The sequence below is a fragment of the Somniosus microcephalus genome, chromosome 5 (assembly GCF_052327205.1).
Source record: "Somniosus microcephalus isolate GS21.2 chromosome 5, FLI_Smic_1.0, whole genome shotgun sequence".
NCBI classification, from domain to species: domain Eukaryota; kingdom Metazoa; phylum Chordata; class Chondrichthyes; order Squaliformes; family Somniosidae; genus Somniosus; species Somniosus microcephalus.
In genome coordinates, this window is record NC_140991.1 from 70,168,369 (window position 1) to 70,187,737 (window position 19,369).

Here is a 19,369-nt window from a genome sequence, read left to right on the forward strand (position 1 = left end):
CATAGGGTCTAATGAAAGGGAGGAACTGATAGAAATCAGTATTTGTAGGGAAATGGTGTTAGGGAAATTGATGGGACTGAGGGCCGATAAATCCCAAGGGTCTGATAATCTACATCCTAGGGTACTTAAGGAAGTGGCCCTAGAAATAGTAGATGTATTGCTGCTCATGTTCCAAAATTTGATCGACTCTGCAACAGTACCCATGGATTGGCGGGTACCCCACTGTTCAAAAAGGGTGGTAGAGAGAAAACGGGGAATTACAGACCGGTAAGCCTGACATCGGTAGTGGGGAAAATGCTAGAGTCCATTATAAAGGATGTAATAGCAGAGCACTTGGGAAAAAAGTGACCGGATCAGACAAAGTCAACATGGATTTTCAAAAGGTAAATCGTGCTAGACTAATCTACTGGAATTTTTTGAGGATGTAACTGGTAAAATAGATAAGGGAGAACCAGTGTATTTGGATTTTCAAACGGCTTTCGATAAGGTCCCGCATAAGAGATTAGCGTGTAAAATGAAGGCACATGGGATTGGGGGCAAGGTATTGGCTTGGATAGAGAACTGGTTGGCAGACAGAAAGCAAAGAGTTGTAATAAATGGCTCTTTTTCCGAGTGGCAGGCAGTGACCAGTGGGGTATCGCAGGGATCGGTCCTTGGACCCCCGTTATTAACAATATATATTAATGGTCTGGCCGAGGGAACTAGATGTAATATCTCCAAGTTTGCAGACAACACAAAGCTGGGTGGGCATGTGTGCTGTGAGGAGGATGCCGAGAAACTCCAGGATGATTTGGACAGGTTCGGTGATTGGGCAGAAGCGTGGCAGATGCAATATAACGTGGATAAATGCGAGGTTATCACTTTGGTGTCAAAAACGGGAAGGCAGATTATCTGAATGGCAATAGATTAGGAGAAGGGGAAGTGCAACAAGACCTGGGTGTCCTTGTGCACCAGTCGCTGAAAGTAAGCATGCAGGTGCAGCAGGCGGTTAAGAAGGCAAATGGTATGTTGGCCTTCGTAGCGAGAGGGTTTGCATACAGGAACAAGGATGTCTTGCTGCAGTTGTACAGGGCCTTGGTGAGACCACATCTTGAGTATTGTGTGCAGTTTTGGTCGCCTTATCTGAGGAAGGATGTTCCTGCCATGGAAGGAGCGCAGCGAAGATTCACCAGGCTGATACCTGGGATGGCAGGAATGACGTATGAGGAGAGCTTGGGTCGATTGGGCTTGTACTCGCTGGAGTTTAGAAGAATGAGAGGGGATCTCATCGAAACTTATAAAATTCTAACAGGGCTAGACAGACTAGATGCTGGAAGGATGTTCCTGATGGTCGGGGAGTCCAGAACCAGGGGTCACAGTCTAAGGATAAGGGGTAAGCCATTTAGGACAGAGATGAGGAGGAATTTCTTCACCCAGAGAGTGGTGAACCTGTGGAATTCTCTACCACAGAAGGCAGTAGAGGCCAATTCATTAAATATATTCAAGGAGAAGTTGGATATATTTCTTAAGGCTAAAGGGATCAAGGGATATGGAGAGAAGGCAGGAACAGGGTACTGAATTTGGATGATCAGCCATGATCTCATTGAATGGCGGAGCAGGCTCGAGGGGTCGAATGGCCTACTCCTGCTCCTATCTTCTATGTTTCTATGTTTCTATAATGGTGAGCGCTGCTAGCCTCATCGTTATTTCCACAGCAAAATCCGGCCATTTGACTTGCTCAAACCAGACACACTACTCCAATCAAGGGATGATGTTTGTCGGACTTGCTATAAGCAAATGGTGGTCCTGCCGTGATTGGTGTCATAAAATCAGGATTGTCCTTTGGTCGCTCTGATCTTGCCATTTGTTGTTCTATACCAAGTACCAATGAATAGTTATCATCTACAAATTCAAGACAGAGAAAGGGAAGTGGCAACCAATTTGTGACATAAATAATGTTTCAATTTACATTTTGGATACTACAATTCCAGACCCCACTTCCCCCCTGCTTTTTAAGATCTCAGTTCCTCTTGTCAAGCTATGAAGTGAGTGATCTTGGTTTGTAGGGGTCTTACACAGGCAACTCCTTTAATGTTGTGGTCAGGGTTCTTCATCTGTATTACAGACTCATATGAAGACTGATTAACTAATGGCTACTCAATAGAAAGTGACAAGAAGCCAGCAGCAGTAAAATATTGATTGCTGTCACTTTGGATGCAACTAAAAGATCAGTCAAAATGAATTACATTATAATTCATTTTTCTGATTTTAATAACTCATCCAGGTAATGTCTAAAAGAGTTTCAGATTCTCATTTTCTATTACAACCAGATAAGTTGAGCAGATCTTAAAATGTGTTTGAAAAGTAATACCATCTTCTCCTCAATCGATTATCATCTTGTTGCTAAGCAGCTCATGCTGGATGAATTAATTCTCTAACACATGAGACACTGGTGAGCTCTGGCATTATTAAGGCCAACTTCAATTTTGACTAAACACTGCCAGGAATTAATTCTTGAATCTGGAATTGAAGACTGCACAGGAACATTACTTCCACCAATCTGCCTCCTAATTTACAATTTCAAGTCACTCTTAATCCAATCTGACTTTATCATTACAGCTGATGGTTGCCAGTAAATGGAAGCTTTGAACCTGGTAGATCTAGTTACTGGTTAAAAAAAAACACCACCTCCAAAGTTAATTCCACACCATCACTTATGTCAATTGTAAAATCCAGAGCCATAACTTAATTTATAAATCCATTATCCACCAAAATGGAAGGGATTCCCTAGTGAATAATGGAAATTGCTGGCAGCATGTCACACACAGCTTTGTTCCTGATTATCCGCCAGCATTTTCCTGGAAGACAGCTATTTTAAGCATGGTTCCACTGTATAACACTTGGAATGGCAATGAATAGAACTAGACTATTTCCCTATTCTCCTTGCTGTATTAGGAATTTGTACAATTTTTGCATATGGTAAGACATTTAGAATGATACTCAATGCCAAAATTCGAGGTAATTAGGCAAAATAGAGGCTAATAATGTGCAAAAATCATGAATAAATAACCATGTTTGCTAGACATTAATATTGTGTTTCACATTTTAGCCGACAATATTTGCGTGACTACATTCTTTCTTGCAAAACACATGTATTCAGCTTTCCCACCTTATATTTACAAAGGCTGACTGCAGCAATCTGTTCCTGTGGGGCTGCAGATGGACTAAGTGCTAATTCAAAAGGGAATTGCAGTTAAAACTTGGCAGAACTTTTCAGCTTAAACTGAAACTCCCTGTACGTCTACACATTAAATGAATGCTTTGGGAGCTGCAGTTGCAGTTCTGTTAATGACTGTGCTAGCCTGATCATGCTCCGATAACCCCAGCAGCAGTTGTCATGGTGCCTATTGCAAGCCTTTTGCATTTTTTTCCTCTCTAAACAAAGCCACACACACAAATGTTTGCCCAGCTCCAGGCCACTCTTCTCAATGTCATGCAGAGAATCTACCACAGATGCGGCCAGACCTATTGAGCATTTCCAGCATTTTCTGTTTATATTTCAGATTTCCAGCATCCACAGTATTTTAGCCTTTTGTATGTTATTAAAATGTTCGAGACTGTACATCTGCTTTCAATATATTAAGAGCAGACACTGCATGGAAGTGGAACTGTCTGAGATGGAATGGTGCATCTTTCAGGTTATCAGAGCTTTCTTTGCCGCTACAAAAAGGTTGAACATAAGAAATAGGAGCAGGAGTCGGCCATTCAGCCCCTCGAACCTGCTCTGCCATTCAATAAGATCATGGCTGATCTTCTACCTCAACACCACTTTCCTGCACTATCCCCATATCCCTTAATATCCAAAGATCTAACGATCTCTATCTTGAACATACTCAACAACTGAGCCTCCACAGCCCCCGGGGGTAGAGAACTCCAAAGATTTACCACCCTCAGTGAAGAAATTTCTCCTCATCTCAGTCTTAAATGGCCGACCCCTTATTCTGAGACTGTGACCCCTGGTTCTAAACTCCCCAGCCAGGGGAAACATCCTCCCTGCATCTACCCTGTCAAGCCCTGTAAGTAAGTTGTATGTTTCAATGAGATCACCTCTCATTCTTCTAAACTCTGGAGAATATAGACCTAGTCTACTCAATCTCTCCTCATACCAGATGCGCTCATCTTGTCCATGAGACCCACCACCTGCTCCCTCGACCCTATTCCCACCAAACTGCTGACCACCCAAATTCCTTTTCTGGCTCCCATGTTAGCTGATATTGTTAACGGTTCTCTCTCCTCAGGTACTGTCCCCCTCCCCTTCAAATCTGCCGTCATCACCCTCTCCTCAAAAAAACAAACCTTGATTCCCTCCATCCTTGCAAACTACTGCCCCATCTCCAACCTCCCTTTCCTCTCCAAAGTCCTTGAACGTGTTGTTGCCTCCCAAATCCGTGCCCATCTTTCCCACAATTCAATGTTTGAATCCCTCCATCAGGTTTCCGCCCTTGCCACAGTACCGAAATGGCTCTCATCAAAGTCACAAATGACATCCTTTGTGACTGTGACAAAGGTAAACTATCCCTCCTCATCCTTCTTGACTTGTCTGCCGCCTTTGACACGGTCGATCACTCCATCCTTCTCCAATGCCTCTCCACTGTTGTCCAGCTGGGTGGGACTGCACTCGCCTGGTTCCATTCTTATCTATCTAATCGTAACCAGAGAATCACCTGCAACGGCTTCTCTTCCCGCTCCCACATCTTTACCTCTGGTGTCCCCCAAGGATCTATCCTTGGCCTCTCCTATTTCTCATCTACATGTTGCCCCTTGGCGACATCATCCGAAAACACAGTGTCAGTTTCCACATGTACGCTGATGACACCCAGCTCTACCTCACTTCCTCTTCTCTCGACCCCTCCACGGTATCTAAATTGTCTGACTGCTTGTCCGACATCCAGTTCTGGATGAGCAGAAATTTTCTCCAATTATTTATTGGGAAGACCGAAGCCATTGTTTTCAGTCCCCGCCACAATCTCCATTCCCTAGCCACTGACTCCATCCCTCTCCCTAACATCTGTCTGAGGCTGAACCACACTGATCGCAACCTTGGTGTCATACTTGACCCAGAAATGAGCTTCCGACCACATATCCGCAGAATAACAAAGACCCCTACTTCCACCTCCGTAACATCGCCCGTCTCCGCCCTTGCCTCAGCTCATCCGCTGCTGAAACCCTCATCCATGCCTTTGTTACCTCTAGACTTGACTATTCCAACGCACTCCTGGCTGGCCTCCCACATTCCACCCGACAAAAACTTGAGGTCATCCAAAACTCGGCTGCCCGTGTCCTAACTAGCACCAAGTCCTGTTCGCCCATCACCCCCGTGCTTGCTGACCTACATTGGCACCCGGTTAAGCAGCGCCTTGATTTCAAAATTCTCATCTTTATTTTCAAATCCCTCCATGGTCTCGCCCCTCCCTAGCTCTGTAACCTCCTCCAGTCATACAACCCACCAAGGTCTCTGCACTCCTCCAATTTGTGCATCCCCAATTTTAATCACGCCATCATTCGCCGGCCGTGCTTTGTGAAGCGCCTTGGGATGTTTTACTACATTAAAGTCGTTTGAAAAGTGCACGTTGTTGTTGTAGAATAAGGTATAGAATAAATGTCCAATGAGCGTTCAGATCACATGGAAGCCAATACTGCCTCTTGATGTTCCTCTTGCTAATTAAGGAACACTAAATCCACTCATGCTGTCACAGACTTGTCCAACGTTTATACCTGTGGGACTTGAAATAACTACCAAGAGTATGCATCTTTAACATAGTGAAACATCCCATGCTGCTTCACAAAAAAGGGGATGAGACACTGAGCAGGTGTTGTGGGAAGAGTTAAGGGAAGTGACAAAAGGTGTGCTGAAGAGTTAGGCTGTGAGAAAACTTTTGAAGGTGGGAGAAATGTTGCAAGATGGATGGATTTGGGAAGGCAATTCTAGAGTGGAGGGTGAAATGGCTGAAGGCACTGCCACCAATGCTGGGGTGGGGCAGAGACACAAAGTAGACCTAAAATTGGAAGTGGAGGCTGGGAGCAGGGAAATAGGGTTAAAGAAGGTTGCAAAAGTATTGTGGTGCAAGGCTGTGATACCAGGTATGCACCTGCCTACAATGTGACTGCTTAATCTTTTTTTTTTAAAAGGAGCACCAGATTATTACATCTGACGAATGCTGCTCTGGGAACTCAAATTACGCTAGTAATTGGAAATGTGGAGCACTGTGTCCTCTCATGTCAGACTGTGGTATGTCTTTAGTTCTTTCTCAGAATGATGAAATATCCCCAAGGTGCTCTACAAAAAAGGGGATTAGACATTGAGCAAGGAGTGAGGGGAGCTGTTTTTCTAACCATTTTATTGTAGCTTTATCTTCTGTGTCTCAGAGCAATCTTATTCATTCTGGTAGCTCTCTTCGGGGTGCGAAGCTGAGCATCAGTTCAAAGGAATTACATCGCAATCTGGTTGAGATCAGATATCTCAGTGCAGACCAGAATTTACATTTATTGGCAAAGGGTGGATTTGTTTTCTTTTTAAATGTTATTTATTGCAGTAGAAATTGGAAAGGTGGGGTCACGCAATATTTTTTCAAGCTTTAATATTTGTAAAGAAAGTTATCCTGATTAAAAGGTTTGACCAGCATTCGCAAAAGATCTTGTCAAAAGGATTCATTAAGAAGGTTGTAGAAACCATTCAAAAGAAGAAAACAAACCCAGACCAATTTCACAAAAAGGGTAGCCAAATTTGGAAAAAAAGCACAGCGCTTTTAAAACCACAAAATGTCAGTCATTCTTTCAAAGTGTTTGTGCAGTATTTTCAAGTGTGCAATATGTACTAGTGCCAAGTATTTGTCATTTCTGGTACAAAATAAGGAGTATCTCACACAAAAACTTGCCAACTTGCCTAAATCACTCTCAAACTCAATATAAAATTCTGTCATATTATGGTCACTCTTCCCTAAAGGCCCCTTTACTACAAGGTTATTAATTAACCCTTTCTCGTTGCAGGGTTCTGGAGGGGTTGTAGGGCTGGAGGAAGTTAGACATAAAGAAGGCCAAGGCCATGAAGGAATTTAAACACAAGGATGAGTATTTTAAATTGGAGGTGTTGGGGAACCGGGAGCCAAGGTACGTCAGTGAATATAGAGGGTGATGGGTGAGTGGGACTTGGTGTGGGGTTGGCTAGAGCAGCAGTCTAGGATTAGCTGAATTTTATTGATGACAGGAGGTCGGCCTTAAATGTATTAGAATAGTCGAATCTGGAAGTGACAAATGCGAGGATGTGTGTTTCCACAGCAGGGGCAGAGACGGATGATTTTACAGAGGTGGAAGTAGGTGGCCCTCATGATGGAGTAGATATAGGGTGGGAAGGACATTGAAAATGCAAAAAGTCTGGTTCAACCGGAGATAGTGGCATGGGAGAGGGATGGAATCAGTGGCAAGGGTCTTCTTCTTCTTCTTAGGCAGTCACTTGGAACCGAGGATGACTTGCTTCCACACTATCTCAGGTGACTGATGAGACCAATGTGGGGCCTACAGTCTCTGTCACAGGTGGGGCAGACGGTGGTTGAAGGGGCAGGTGGGTGGGGTGCTTGGGTTGACGTGCGCTCCTTCCACTGTTTGCGCTTGGCTTCCGCTTGCTCCTGGGAGAAGAGACGTGAGGGTCTGGCGCCTTCCCGGATGCTTCTCCTCCACTTTGTGCGGTCTTGGGTCAGAGATTCCCAGGTGTCGGTGGGGATGTTGCACTTTTTCCAAGAAGGCTTTGAGCGTGTCCTTGAAGCGTTTCCTCTGCCCACCTGGGGCTCTCTTGCCGTGTCGGAGCTCCGAGTAGAGCGCTTGTTTTGGGAGTACAGAGTTTATGGCGGCGGCCGAACATGATGACTTTGGTTTCCCAGTGTTTAAGTGGAGAAAACAGCAGCTCATCCAAAAATTATGTTAGAAAAGAAGTCTGACAACACAGAGACAATGGAGGTGTCAAGAGAGATGGTGGAGAAGTAGAGCTGGGTGTCGTCAGCATAACATGTGGTACCTGACCTCATGTCTTCGGATCATGTTGCCAAGAGGCAGCATGTAGATGAGAAAGAGTAGAATTTTAGAGGACTCCAGAGACAACAGTAGGGAGGTAGGAAGAGAAGCCATTGCTGGAGATGGTCTGCCTATGATTGGATAGATAAGTGTGGAGCCAAACAGGGGCAATCCAACTCAGCTGAACAATGAAAGTGAGGCTTTGGAGGAGAATGGTATGGTCGATCCTGTCAAAGGCTGCAGAGAAGTTGAGGAGGATGAGGAGGGAAAATGCACCATCATCATAGGTTCTCATTTGTGACTTTGATTAGGGCTGTTTCAGTGTTGTGACAGGGACAAAAGCCTGAATAGAATGATTCAAATTTGTGGGGAAAATCAGCATGGATTTGAGAGGCAACAAAATGTTCAAGGACTTGAGAGGAAAGGGAGCAGTTTTCAAGGACAGAGGGATCAAAGCTGGGTTCTTTGAAGAGGGTGTGATGATGACAGTTTTAAAAGGGAGGAGCTTGAGGGAAGGGAACCATTTATAATGTGCGCTAGCATGGCAGCCAGGAACGGAAGCTGTATGGTCAGCAGTTTAGTGGAAATCTAGCCAAGTGAGGAGGAGGTGGGTTTTATGAACATGGTGAGTTCGGAGAGGGCATGTTGGGACCAAAGAGATAAACTGGAGAAAGATGTGGGTTCAACGTTAGCGCAGGGGAGAGCGTGGGGGGAGGTTTGGCTTAGTGGGAAAGGGGAAGTGGGGGAATCAGCAGAGGCAGCTCAAAGTATGGTCGCTATCAAAGAAGTCGATGAGCTCCTCAGACTTATTGTTGGAGGTGAGGGTGGAGGAGGCAGAGGGAGGTGTAGAAGGAAATGCTCGACAGTGAAGACAAGAATATGTGGGGTTATCTTTGCTCTCCATGATTGTCCTAGATTATTGGGCATTTTTGGCAGAGGAGAATGAAGCTTGATAGCACTTGATGTGGGCCATCCAGATCTGGTGATGGAAGGCTAAACCAGTTGTGCATCAGATATGCTCAACTCTGAGCCCCTCTGACTTGAAAAAGCAAAGCAGGCCATACCGGGGGGATTTTACTGAAAACAAGGGTGTTAAATGTGGAGGTAAGGGAGTGGTTGAACTGATCAACAGCTGCAGAAACTTGGAGGTGGTGGTGTTTTTTGCACCTGCTGGTCTTGTCCTTCTAGGTGGTGGAGTTCATGGGTTTGGGAGGTGCTGCCAAAGAAACATTGGCAACTTGCTGCAGTGAATCCAATAGATAGTACATACTGCCTCTCCCAGTGAAGAAAGTGATTGAGACATTGGTCAGTATTGCCAAAAGGTGAGTATATGTTTGCCTCCAAAAATTGAAGTCTGCATATACCATATGTGTATCCTGGACTACATCCTTAATTATAAACAGAAGTTGTAAATTAATTAAGGGATATACAAATCATTATAAATTAATGTTAAAATTCATTTCATATACTTCTTCCTTCTCTTTAGGCTCGTTTGTGCCATGCATCATCCCAGACAAAAAGGGTAGAGAGCAAGTGATCTATCCCCAGGAATTAGGGGGCCTTTTAAATTGTTTTTTTAAGTAAGATCCCAGTGCCTATTATTTAAGGAGCCAGTGTACATAATCTGGATTTAACAGCATTAATGCTGGAGTTGGCTCACAAACATCAAACTCATGGAATCTAACTTAAAAGAAGATCAATATGAAAACATCTCAAGAGCAGCGGAGGGTCACACTCTCAATCTCATTTCCCATTCTTCTCTGTGGGCCGGGAAAAATGTTTGGCACCTCTCATTGACAGCTCAATCCAGATCACAAGTTCTGTGTAGGAGATTAAGGGTATGAACCAACAGGCTACCACTCCATGGCACAGCATGTCGAATTATTAACAGGCTCTAAAAATCAGATGGCAAAACAGTTGCTTGTTTGGCAAATAGTACTGATTTTTTTTTTACAAACCGGTCAAGTAGTGCAACTTTGAAGGGAACACAACTCTGGCATGCAAGCCCAGGTCACAGAACAGAAAGGAACTCACTATGGCTAATAATCATTAAAGTCATCTTTTATTGCCAATTTTAAAACCCAGCGTTTTTCCAAGTATCGTTTTTAATATTTATAAAAAAAAGAAAAATCAAAGTAAAAAATGGGGGCCTCAAAAATCCTGTGTAAATTAGGAGAAAGTCAGTAAAAAGCTTTTAAACGGGCACCGCAGGAAAGCACCTTTTCCTGCTCCAGTGTGAGATTTCACTATTCCTCCCAGCTGTCATCTTGTGGCCTTTCAGTTGATTACCAATTTAGTGTGAGCTAGGGACAAATTATGGACAGGTTTATGTTGCGAGCCATGCCCGATAGGAATTGGATTGCAAGTGCACAAATCCAATTCTCAAAGACCCTTTACAGCCAACAGAGAGAGAAGGCTTTCATCCATCAACCTGGGCTGCTCTGTACCCTGGCCCTGGAGGCAAAAGGCCAGTGCATCTAATCCCTTTTACAGATCAATTCTTCTTGAGTGTCTTGGATTCTTTTTAAATTATATTTAATATACAATTTGGGTTATATCACATCACAGATGCGCACAAAATTCTATGTTTTTGTTTGAGGCAATCTGCAAAGACACACAAGTATGCTTCCAACATACTGTAGTGGGCTTCTGTTAGCATGCCATGCATAGAAATGAATGTAGTTCTCTTCATGTTTCCCTCACAGTTTAAGTTTTCTCTCAGATGGCATTTGTGCCTTTTGCTTATTGAAGTTAGTTTACTGAGGAATTCAACAAAGATCAAATATCCAGTGGGTAGGGAAGAAATCCTGTCAAAAACTAGAGGTTCTAAGATGAAGCAATCAAAATGGCAGAAAGACATGAAAGTTAGTCAAATACTTTGAGAAAGCACACAGAAATCAGGAATTGACAGTCATGCACTCGCTATTAACCAGGCTTTTCTGAAAAGTTAGCTTTAAGTTTGGTTGTTGGAAGCTTTTTTATTGGCTCGGATTTTGCTGTAATAATACCGGCCAGGCTATCAGCACTCGCCGTTATTATAGGGTAAATCCAACAGCAACTTCTGCGTTATGCACATGCGCAGTTAAACACGGAAATCCAAAAGTTGCTGTCGGAGATACCCTGCTCCTCCACAGAGTGCACTGTTGTAGTCCTTGCCAATAGACTCAGCATTGAAATGACTGCAATGGCATGAACTTGCTGTGTTTGCCCACTAGTTCCACATTAAAAATGGCTGAAAAAGTTAGAGCTGGTACTTTCAGGAGTAATGAGTTTAAACAGCGTAATAAGTGATAATTACTGAACAACCTCTCTGGCCCTGAAAAATTGATTTTACAAATGTGGAATTTCATTCCCTCAGAAGAAAATTAGTGTTGGAGATTTTTAAAAAATTAAAATAACTTTAAAAAAAAAAAAAACTTTTTCTGTCTGTCTCTCTCCTTTAATCTCATCTGTGTTTTCCAATCTTTATTTTGCTTTATGTACATCATATAAATTTAATTTATATTTCCTGCTTTATACTTCCTGGTTTGGACTCTGCATGTCTCAGTGAGGATTCTTTAATCTGTTTGGTTGAAGAGCCACGCAGTTGCTTTTCCTGTTCACACACGCCACAGATCCCCTGCAGAGGGCCCCGCGCTGGAAAAGACACCAGATTAGGGGAAATCTCCGCTGACAAGCCCTTAAAAACTCTGTGGGCAACTATCAGCGAGGTGAACAGTGAGCGCCATTCCTTCGCCGCGGGGAGCAAAATCCGGGTCATTCATTTTCCAGTTTTTCTTCTTCCCTTGCACTACAAAGTATCCATCAAATCTTGGATTTTGTAGCAGATCAGTCCAACCTTAAAGTACTTGTGCAGGAAGTGAAGCTATCACTTACCAGATGAATTCTCCTTTTCACAGATACTTCAACTAAAAAAGCAAGCTTTTCCCTATAGGAATCTTCACAAAGTGTCTGTCAGACAAGGAATTGAAATTCAGGACTTGCAGTCGAATACTCAAATGGCTGAAGCTACATTGAGCTTAACAATTTCATTAGTTATTATATTTGCATCAAATTAAATTTGCTTGAATTTATACACATTTAAGAACAAGAATACGAGGAAAGGAAAGGAAAGGGAAGGGAATGGGCTAAGTGAATAGCTCTTTTAAAGAGCTAACACAGGCATCTTCTATGCTGTAAAATTCTATCATTCTATGAACCACAAAAGAACCACTGAACTATAGAAGTTTACAGCAAAGGAGGAGGCTATTTGGTTCATCATATCTATGCCTGCTCTGTACTCAGGTAATCTAAAACAAATCCACTACCCTGTTCTTCCCCATGAATTTATTCTTCCTCTGCTTCAAATGTTTATCCACGTTTTCTTTAAAAGATGCAATAGTCTCTGCCACAAATTACAAAACATTCTTTGAGTCAAAGAGCACAGACTGACTTGTGCCCCCTACACTTGAAACTCAAACATTTCACAAATATACAAGGCAGAGTGAACAGCATGTTCCAAAAAGAAATGTGACAACAATGGTGTAATCATTGTAGCATAATTAGCTCTTGTTACAGCTGCTTTTCTATCCTTGATTCTGAATTTGTTGGATTTATCTTTGCCCTCTAATCAACAGCTTTTCTCCCCCCACCCACTCCCACAAAAGGGCAGTGGGCTCAGTGTTTGGGCCATTTCTCATAGGACACAGTCAAAAACATCAGCTTAGCACCAACATTTCTGAACCACTCCCTGAACTCAGACCCGATAATGGAAAGTTTTCATAGAATTATAGAAATTACAGCACCAGTGGAGGGCATTCGGCCCCCAGTGCTGGCGGTCTCTCCTGTAACCCCATTCCCCCCCCCCACAAAGATCTCTTTATATTCCTCCTTTTTGAAATATATATCGCATTCCCTTTGAAATGAAGTTTTTGTCTCTACCTCAATCGCCACATGTGGTGAAGTATCCCACAATCTAATAACCCTCAGCTCAAGAACTTTCCTCCTCCTTTCCCCCTTGTTTCTTCCAGTGAGAATCCTTGTTTTCCATTCCCTAGCTCCCCATTCGCTCACCAATAGAAATAATCTTTCACTACTTACCAACAGTAAGGTCTCTTATCTTAGGCAGTCCCTCGGAACCGAGGATGACTTGTTACCACACTAAAAATGAGTTCTCAGGTGACTGATGAGTCCAATGCGGGACCTACAGTCTCTGGGGGAGATTTTGCCAGCCCTGGGGAGGCGGGACTGCCGGGAAAATGGCAGAATTTGGGGACGGGTGGCAAACCCACCCCCAACCCGCCTCCATGCCATTTTCCCAGGAGGCGGGATGCCGTCCCGCGCCGGGTCCCGTCTCCTTGGAGGCAGGAAGGAATTAAAACCTATTAACTTTTTGCCCTCACAAGTGCGGCCTTCCTGACGGCGCCAAAACCCTCCAGCGAGGCGAGTACTGGGTCTGCGGGGGTCGGGGGGTGCAAAAGTATGGTGTGAAGGTATGTGATGGGTGCAAGAGTGTAGAGGTGAGTATCTGAGGTAAGTGCAAAGTGTTTTTAAAAGTGTACTTACCTTTGTTTCTTCCTGCAGGCTTCAGTTGGTTTGTATGCGGAGAGTCTCGCACCTCCGTGTTGCAGATGAGAGATGTCCGTTGCATTCTCAGATGCAACAAACATCTCAATTCTGTAAAAGAAAGAAGGTTGATGAGGTCTTGTATTCAAGACCTCATCAAACTGCAGGGATTGTCACTGTTTGACAGCTTCACAGAGCTTTGAGACATCTGGTGGTCGTGAAAGGCGCTATATATAAATGCAAGTCTTTCTTTGTTTTCTGAGGCAAGGTGGTGATCCAGATTTGTCACCTGCGACCAACAATCTCACCACAATTTTTGGGGAAATTTGTCAGCTTTGAGCATGTAGGCTGTTAAGGAGACAGAGGTCATATCAGCCAGCTTTGATTTGGTGAAGAGAATAATGTTACTTACATTGCCTTGAAGGCAACCTAACTGTATCACTCAGAAACTACCCAAGTCTTTTGGACCATTAACTACTGTTAGGTCCAATCTTAGCTTTAGCTGAATGTGAAGCTTTTTTGTTATTGTGACTCAAATAAAAGATCACTTGGTATCACAGAGAGTTTTTGTGTGCATCAATATACAGACCGTGATTGGTGTCAGACAAAACTAAAATGGCAATTAATCGATGAATTTGCTCAATAATAAAGTCAACCAGTTATCTAACAAGCTTGATTTCTTAATTTTAACAAAAACGTACATTTTGCTCACTACTAAGACTTTAGTATTACACTAGACGTTTCTCCACAGACACCACTGGATGTAATCCTGACAGTCAAGGTTAATGTGCTTTGCTTTATCCAGCAAGTAGCTTACCACAGAAACCAGGAAGGTCCAAGGTTTGGTCCTCAGTCTGCCAAAATAGCAGATCTTAGCCAGGGCAGTGCTAGGTCTACTACAGTTGAACCAGTGGACATGTTGGGGAGGGAAAACAAACCACAGTTTCCACTCCTGATCGCTAGCCAGGATCTCCTGTTCACTAGCTAGGATCTCCTGTTAGACATGCATGTGTGAACATCAATAATTTACATTTATTCTACTTTAAATCAGAAGAAGAAAGGAACTGATACCAGGCTTTTGTAGGGAAGTGAAGAGAGAGGTGACCGAAGGCTTGGTTGCAGAGATTAGTTTTAAGAAGGCTTTTAACAGTGGGGAGAAGAGTAGCAAGGAGGTGGGTTTTAGGGAAGAATCTAAAGAGAGTAGGGCCAGAAAGGCTGACACCAATGGTGGGGTTGAGGAAGGGGAGAAAGAAACAAAGGCTATGGACCAGAGGGCACAGGAAGGAACTTAATGCAGGTCAGTCTCAGTTATGGACAAGTTGGAATTTGTGGAGGCCAGTGAGGAGGATGTTGGAGAAACCAAGTGTAAAGAAAGAAGTTACATTCATATAGTATCTTTCACAATCTCAGAACGTCCTAAAGTGATGTTAGTTGAGAGATAAATGTTGGTCAGGGTACGGGATCTCCCGAGCCTAGAAGTGACAAATGTATGAATATCAGTTTCAGCAGCAGGAGTGAGTTAGGTGCTGTGCAGAGCAATGTTGCAAAGATAGAAGTAAGTGATCTTGCTTTTGGATAGGATATGAGGTTTGCTGCTCAGCTCTGGGTTGAACAGAACACCAAGGTTGTGTGCAGTCTGGTTCAGACTGAGTGAGCAGCGATGGGGGGTTTTGGAGTCTGTGAAAATGAGAGCAGTCACAGAATATTTTTAGTGAAAAAAAGTGTGGTGAGTAGCTTGCTGACATTCGCCATCAAAATTGACAAGAAAAGGGGACAACGTTCTTATACCTGATCTTTGAGGCGTTCCTGTTGCCCCATGATGGCAGTTGCATGATGGGGATATTTCTGCTTCAGATGTTCCAGAAAAGCCTCTCTTTTTCTATCCATCTCCGATGGCTGCATTCCCAATATTTCTTTTGAACTGCGAGCTCCACCTACTGTGTGCCTTCGTGGGATATTCCGAGCAATCTTAGTATTTGAAGCACGGTTATTTCCATTAGCGAGGTTTTCCTTTGCTTTAATGCGCTCAGCATCATCTGACGACGTTACACGCAAATTTGACTTCCCATGATCTGAAAAATAAAAGAAACAAAGAGTTAAAAGAATATGCAAGAACATTTTCTTTCTCTCCCAGCCCCATTGTCCTTGCTTAATTGTCCCTTCCTTTATGTTTGACCAGGACACACATTATATATGCATTCCAAAGGGACCGTTCTACTCCACGACACCTGCTCCCCTTCCCACAGTACCTTCCCGTGCAAGTGCAGCAGATACAACACCTTTCACCTCCTCTGTTCCCACCATCCATGGCCCCAAACACTCCTTTCCAACATGTGCTTCTTTCAATTTAGTATACTGTATTCGCTGCTCACGATGGGGAGACCAAATGCAGATTGGGTGATCACTTTGCTGAACACCTCCGTTCAGTCCGCAAGCGGCATGACCCTGAGCTTCTGGTCACTTGCCATTTTAATTCTCCTTCCCACTCCCATTCTGACCCCTCCATCCTCAGCCTTCTACACTGTTCCAATGAAGCTCAACGGAAGCTCGAGGAACAGCACCTCATCTTTTGATTAAGCAGTTTACAACCTTCCGGACTCACCATCGAGTTCAACAACTTTAGATCATGACCTCTGCCCCCATTTTTTCGGACAGCAGGTGCTGGGAATGATTCTGCTGTTCATTAGATCACTCCTGCCTTCCACCCTATCACAAGCCTTCCCTTTTGTTCTTTCCTCCTCTCCCCCACCCCACCCTTTACCTGCCACTGTGCTTGCTTTAAACCCGTTACATCTGTAACATTTTACAGTTCTGAAGAAAGGTCACTGGCCAGAAACGTTAACTCTGTTTCTCTCTTCACAGATGCTGCCTGACCTGCTGAGTATTTCCAGCATTTTCTGTTTATACATTATCTGTGCTTACCTAGGGGGTCAAGTGTTCCACTCTCTCTGCTCGGGAAACCAGTGTAATCTGGGCAGGCGGTGGTGCAAAATGGAATGGGAACTTGCAAGACCACATCTCCAACCCATCTTACTCCCATCAAAATTGTGTTTGGGGGGTGTGTATTATAATGTTATGCAAATACATTATATTCGCCATCGCTCGAACTATGCAATAATGAGTGCGAACCTGAGAGTTTGGATAATCTCAAAACAATTCCCACGGTTATGGACCCACAGCACAAAACTGCCCATAATTATACAGCAATTAGCAATCCCTCAAAGAGGACACGGGATAGCTGAAGTGGGAAATGGATGTCATACTGATATAGTGGACGGTGCTCTTCAAACGTTGGGATGAGGGTCATTCTTCTGGCTGAGGACAAGTCATTTAACTTGACCTGGAGGTCTTTTATGTTCACACTTGGAGACCAAAATGGAAAGTTTTCCACTAAAAAAGGATTTATTTCAATGCACACTGTCTGCTTGGCTCAGTTTTTAGCACACTCACCTCTGAGTCAGGAGTTGTGGGTTCAAATCCTACTTCAGACTTTCATCAAATAATCTAGGTTGACACTTCAGTGCAGTACTGGGGGAGTGTTACATTGTCTGAGGTTCTCGTCTTTTAGGTGAGGTATTAAACAGAAGTGCCATCTGCCTGTTAAGATGGATACAAAATATTCCCATGGCACTATTTTGAATTCTGGCCATCATTCATCCCTCATCCAACAACACCAAAACAGATGAGCTCATCCTTCATCTCATTTGCTGTTCGCGGGATGTTACTGGGCAAGATTTTGGCTACCACATCTGCCGATATAACAGTGATTAAACTTCAAAGTAATTCCGTGTGAAGCGCTTTAAGTTATCCTGGGGGCATGATAAGTCACTAGATAAATGCACATTCTAACACCTGGAAATCTATACAGTGTGTGTCAGGATATACCGGGACCATCTATAATATAACCCATTGGCCAGTGCCTTCACACCTTAACATTTAGTTCTGCTTCTTTCAACATTTTAAATCTATTGAATCAGAAACATTCATTTATAATACACTTTGTGCTGAAACAAACACTGAATTAAAGTAATTCTTTTTAATTACTTCAAAACAGAAATTTGTTTTTAAATTGAATGTATATAAAATAGAAAATCTAAAAACAAAGCAAAAAGGCTAGTCCATCAAACACTAGTTCAAAGAATATACAGTATTGAGATCTGAATTAAATACCAGACAGAATTTTTTTTTAAAGTCCATTTAAAACACCCATTATTAGGTCACTAAAGTGCGAATCAAACACAATTAAATTTGAAGTATCGTTCAACTTCCAGAAGTCACATTTTTCAGCGTGGATTTTTATAATCTGGGTGATTATGATGAGCTGATGTTTCTCTCAAAGAGAATGAAGGGTCCATTTTGTCCATACTAATATTTGTTTTGTATAACACACAGTATATACAGCAGTTGTAGAATTCTGCATTGTTGCCTAACTTGCATCCTTAGCACACACGTTATCAATTTTTCAGAGGTTATGCCAAAGGAGTGAGTTTATCCCATGAACTAAATTTCTGCTACCAAGCAGTCATTATAGACCTGCAATAGCAAAATACTGCGGATGCTGGAAATCTGAAATAACAACAGAAAACGCTGGAAAAACTCAGCAGGCCAGGCAGCATCCGTGGAAAGAGAAAGAGAGTTAACGTTTCAGGTCTGGGACTTTTCATCAGAACTGGAAAAAGCTGGAGATGTAACAGATATTAAGCAGGTGCAGAGACAGGAGGGGATGAAGGAACATACTGTGCTTTTGTAAGAGGCAGGAAAGATAAAATGTTGCAAATGGGAATGGCAAAAATCATACAGCATGAAAAATGGGGGTAGGGGTTATAGTTTGAAATTGTTGAACTCAATGTTGAGGCCAGAAGGCTTTAAAGTGCCTAATCGAAAGATACACCTGCAGTTCATTTGTGCCAAAGACAGAACAATATTTCAGGAAAGTTACACATTTCTGGGACATATAGACAGAAATGAGTCACAAATGCAGATACACAATTTCATTTCATACAGCAAAGTGAACAAAACAATTTTGTAGATCATGATCTGGTCTAACTTCTGAGCGTGGGCCTGCTTTTACCATTGGTAACTCTTATGGTGCAGCTCCAGTCATTATATTGCTGGAAAGCCAGCCTGGACACATCTCTGCAGTGATGTAAAGGATATGCTGTGGCTTGTAACAGTCGATCTTCAATCAGTCCATCAGATTGCATGATTTTGGACTGTACCGCTGTGCAAGCTGTTTTTTTTGTCACAGTTCATCAAGCGAATTACTGAGTGTTAAGTCTGTGGTTGTATTGTAAATAACACACAGACTCCAACATTAACAAAGAAAAACAGGTCTTTACTATTCAGAGGTCTGGGCGATTTCTGCCCTAGTTAACATATCCCAGCCCTTATATACTGGTGTGGTCACTATCGGTATTACAGTATACATGAGCCAACAAATAGTGCCACACCTAAAATAGTGCTCTTAAAGGCGAACGGTTACATTCAATAGTTCCCTTAAAGGTAAACGGGTACATACACTACACTGAGCAGATATAGGCTTTGTACAATAAAGTTGGTGATGGCAGCCAGTAAGTTGTCCCACTGTGCCATCTTTGCCAGTGATCTTTCATTTGTGCCATTGCAGTTCACATGCAACGACCAAAGCAAAGACCTGACTGTTTACAGAAGTAGTGAGTGCTCTACAATTGAGGGAGTAGAGATTGGTAGACACCACAAATAACCTCTAGATTTATTGACTTCCCCTCTCAGTCCTCAACATCCCACTCTTCTAACCACTGTC

At 43.0% G+C, this 19,369-nt stretch overlaps 1 protein-coding gene across 6 annotated transcripts in view; it reads right to left on the reverse strand.

Annotated features, from left to right (window-relative positions):
- The window catches only part of LOC147117099 (sickle tail protein-like), a 702,547-nt gene that overhangs the window by 333,092 nt on the left and 350,086 nt on the right, over window positions 1-19,369 (reverse strand). For all 6 annotated transcript variants that reach the window (XM_085987756.1, XM_085987757.1, XM_085987755.1 and 3 more), the window contains exon 2: window positions 15,376-15,659. In XM_085987756.1, the coding sequence (XP_085843882.1) occupies window positions 15,376-15,659 (284 nt within the window). The remainder of the gene's footprint in view (window positions 1-15,375; window positions 15,660-19,369) is intronic.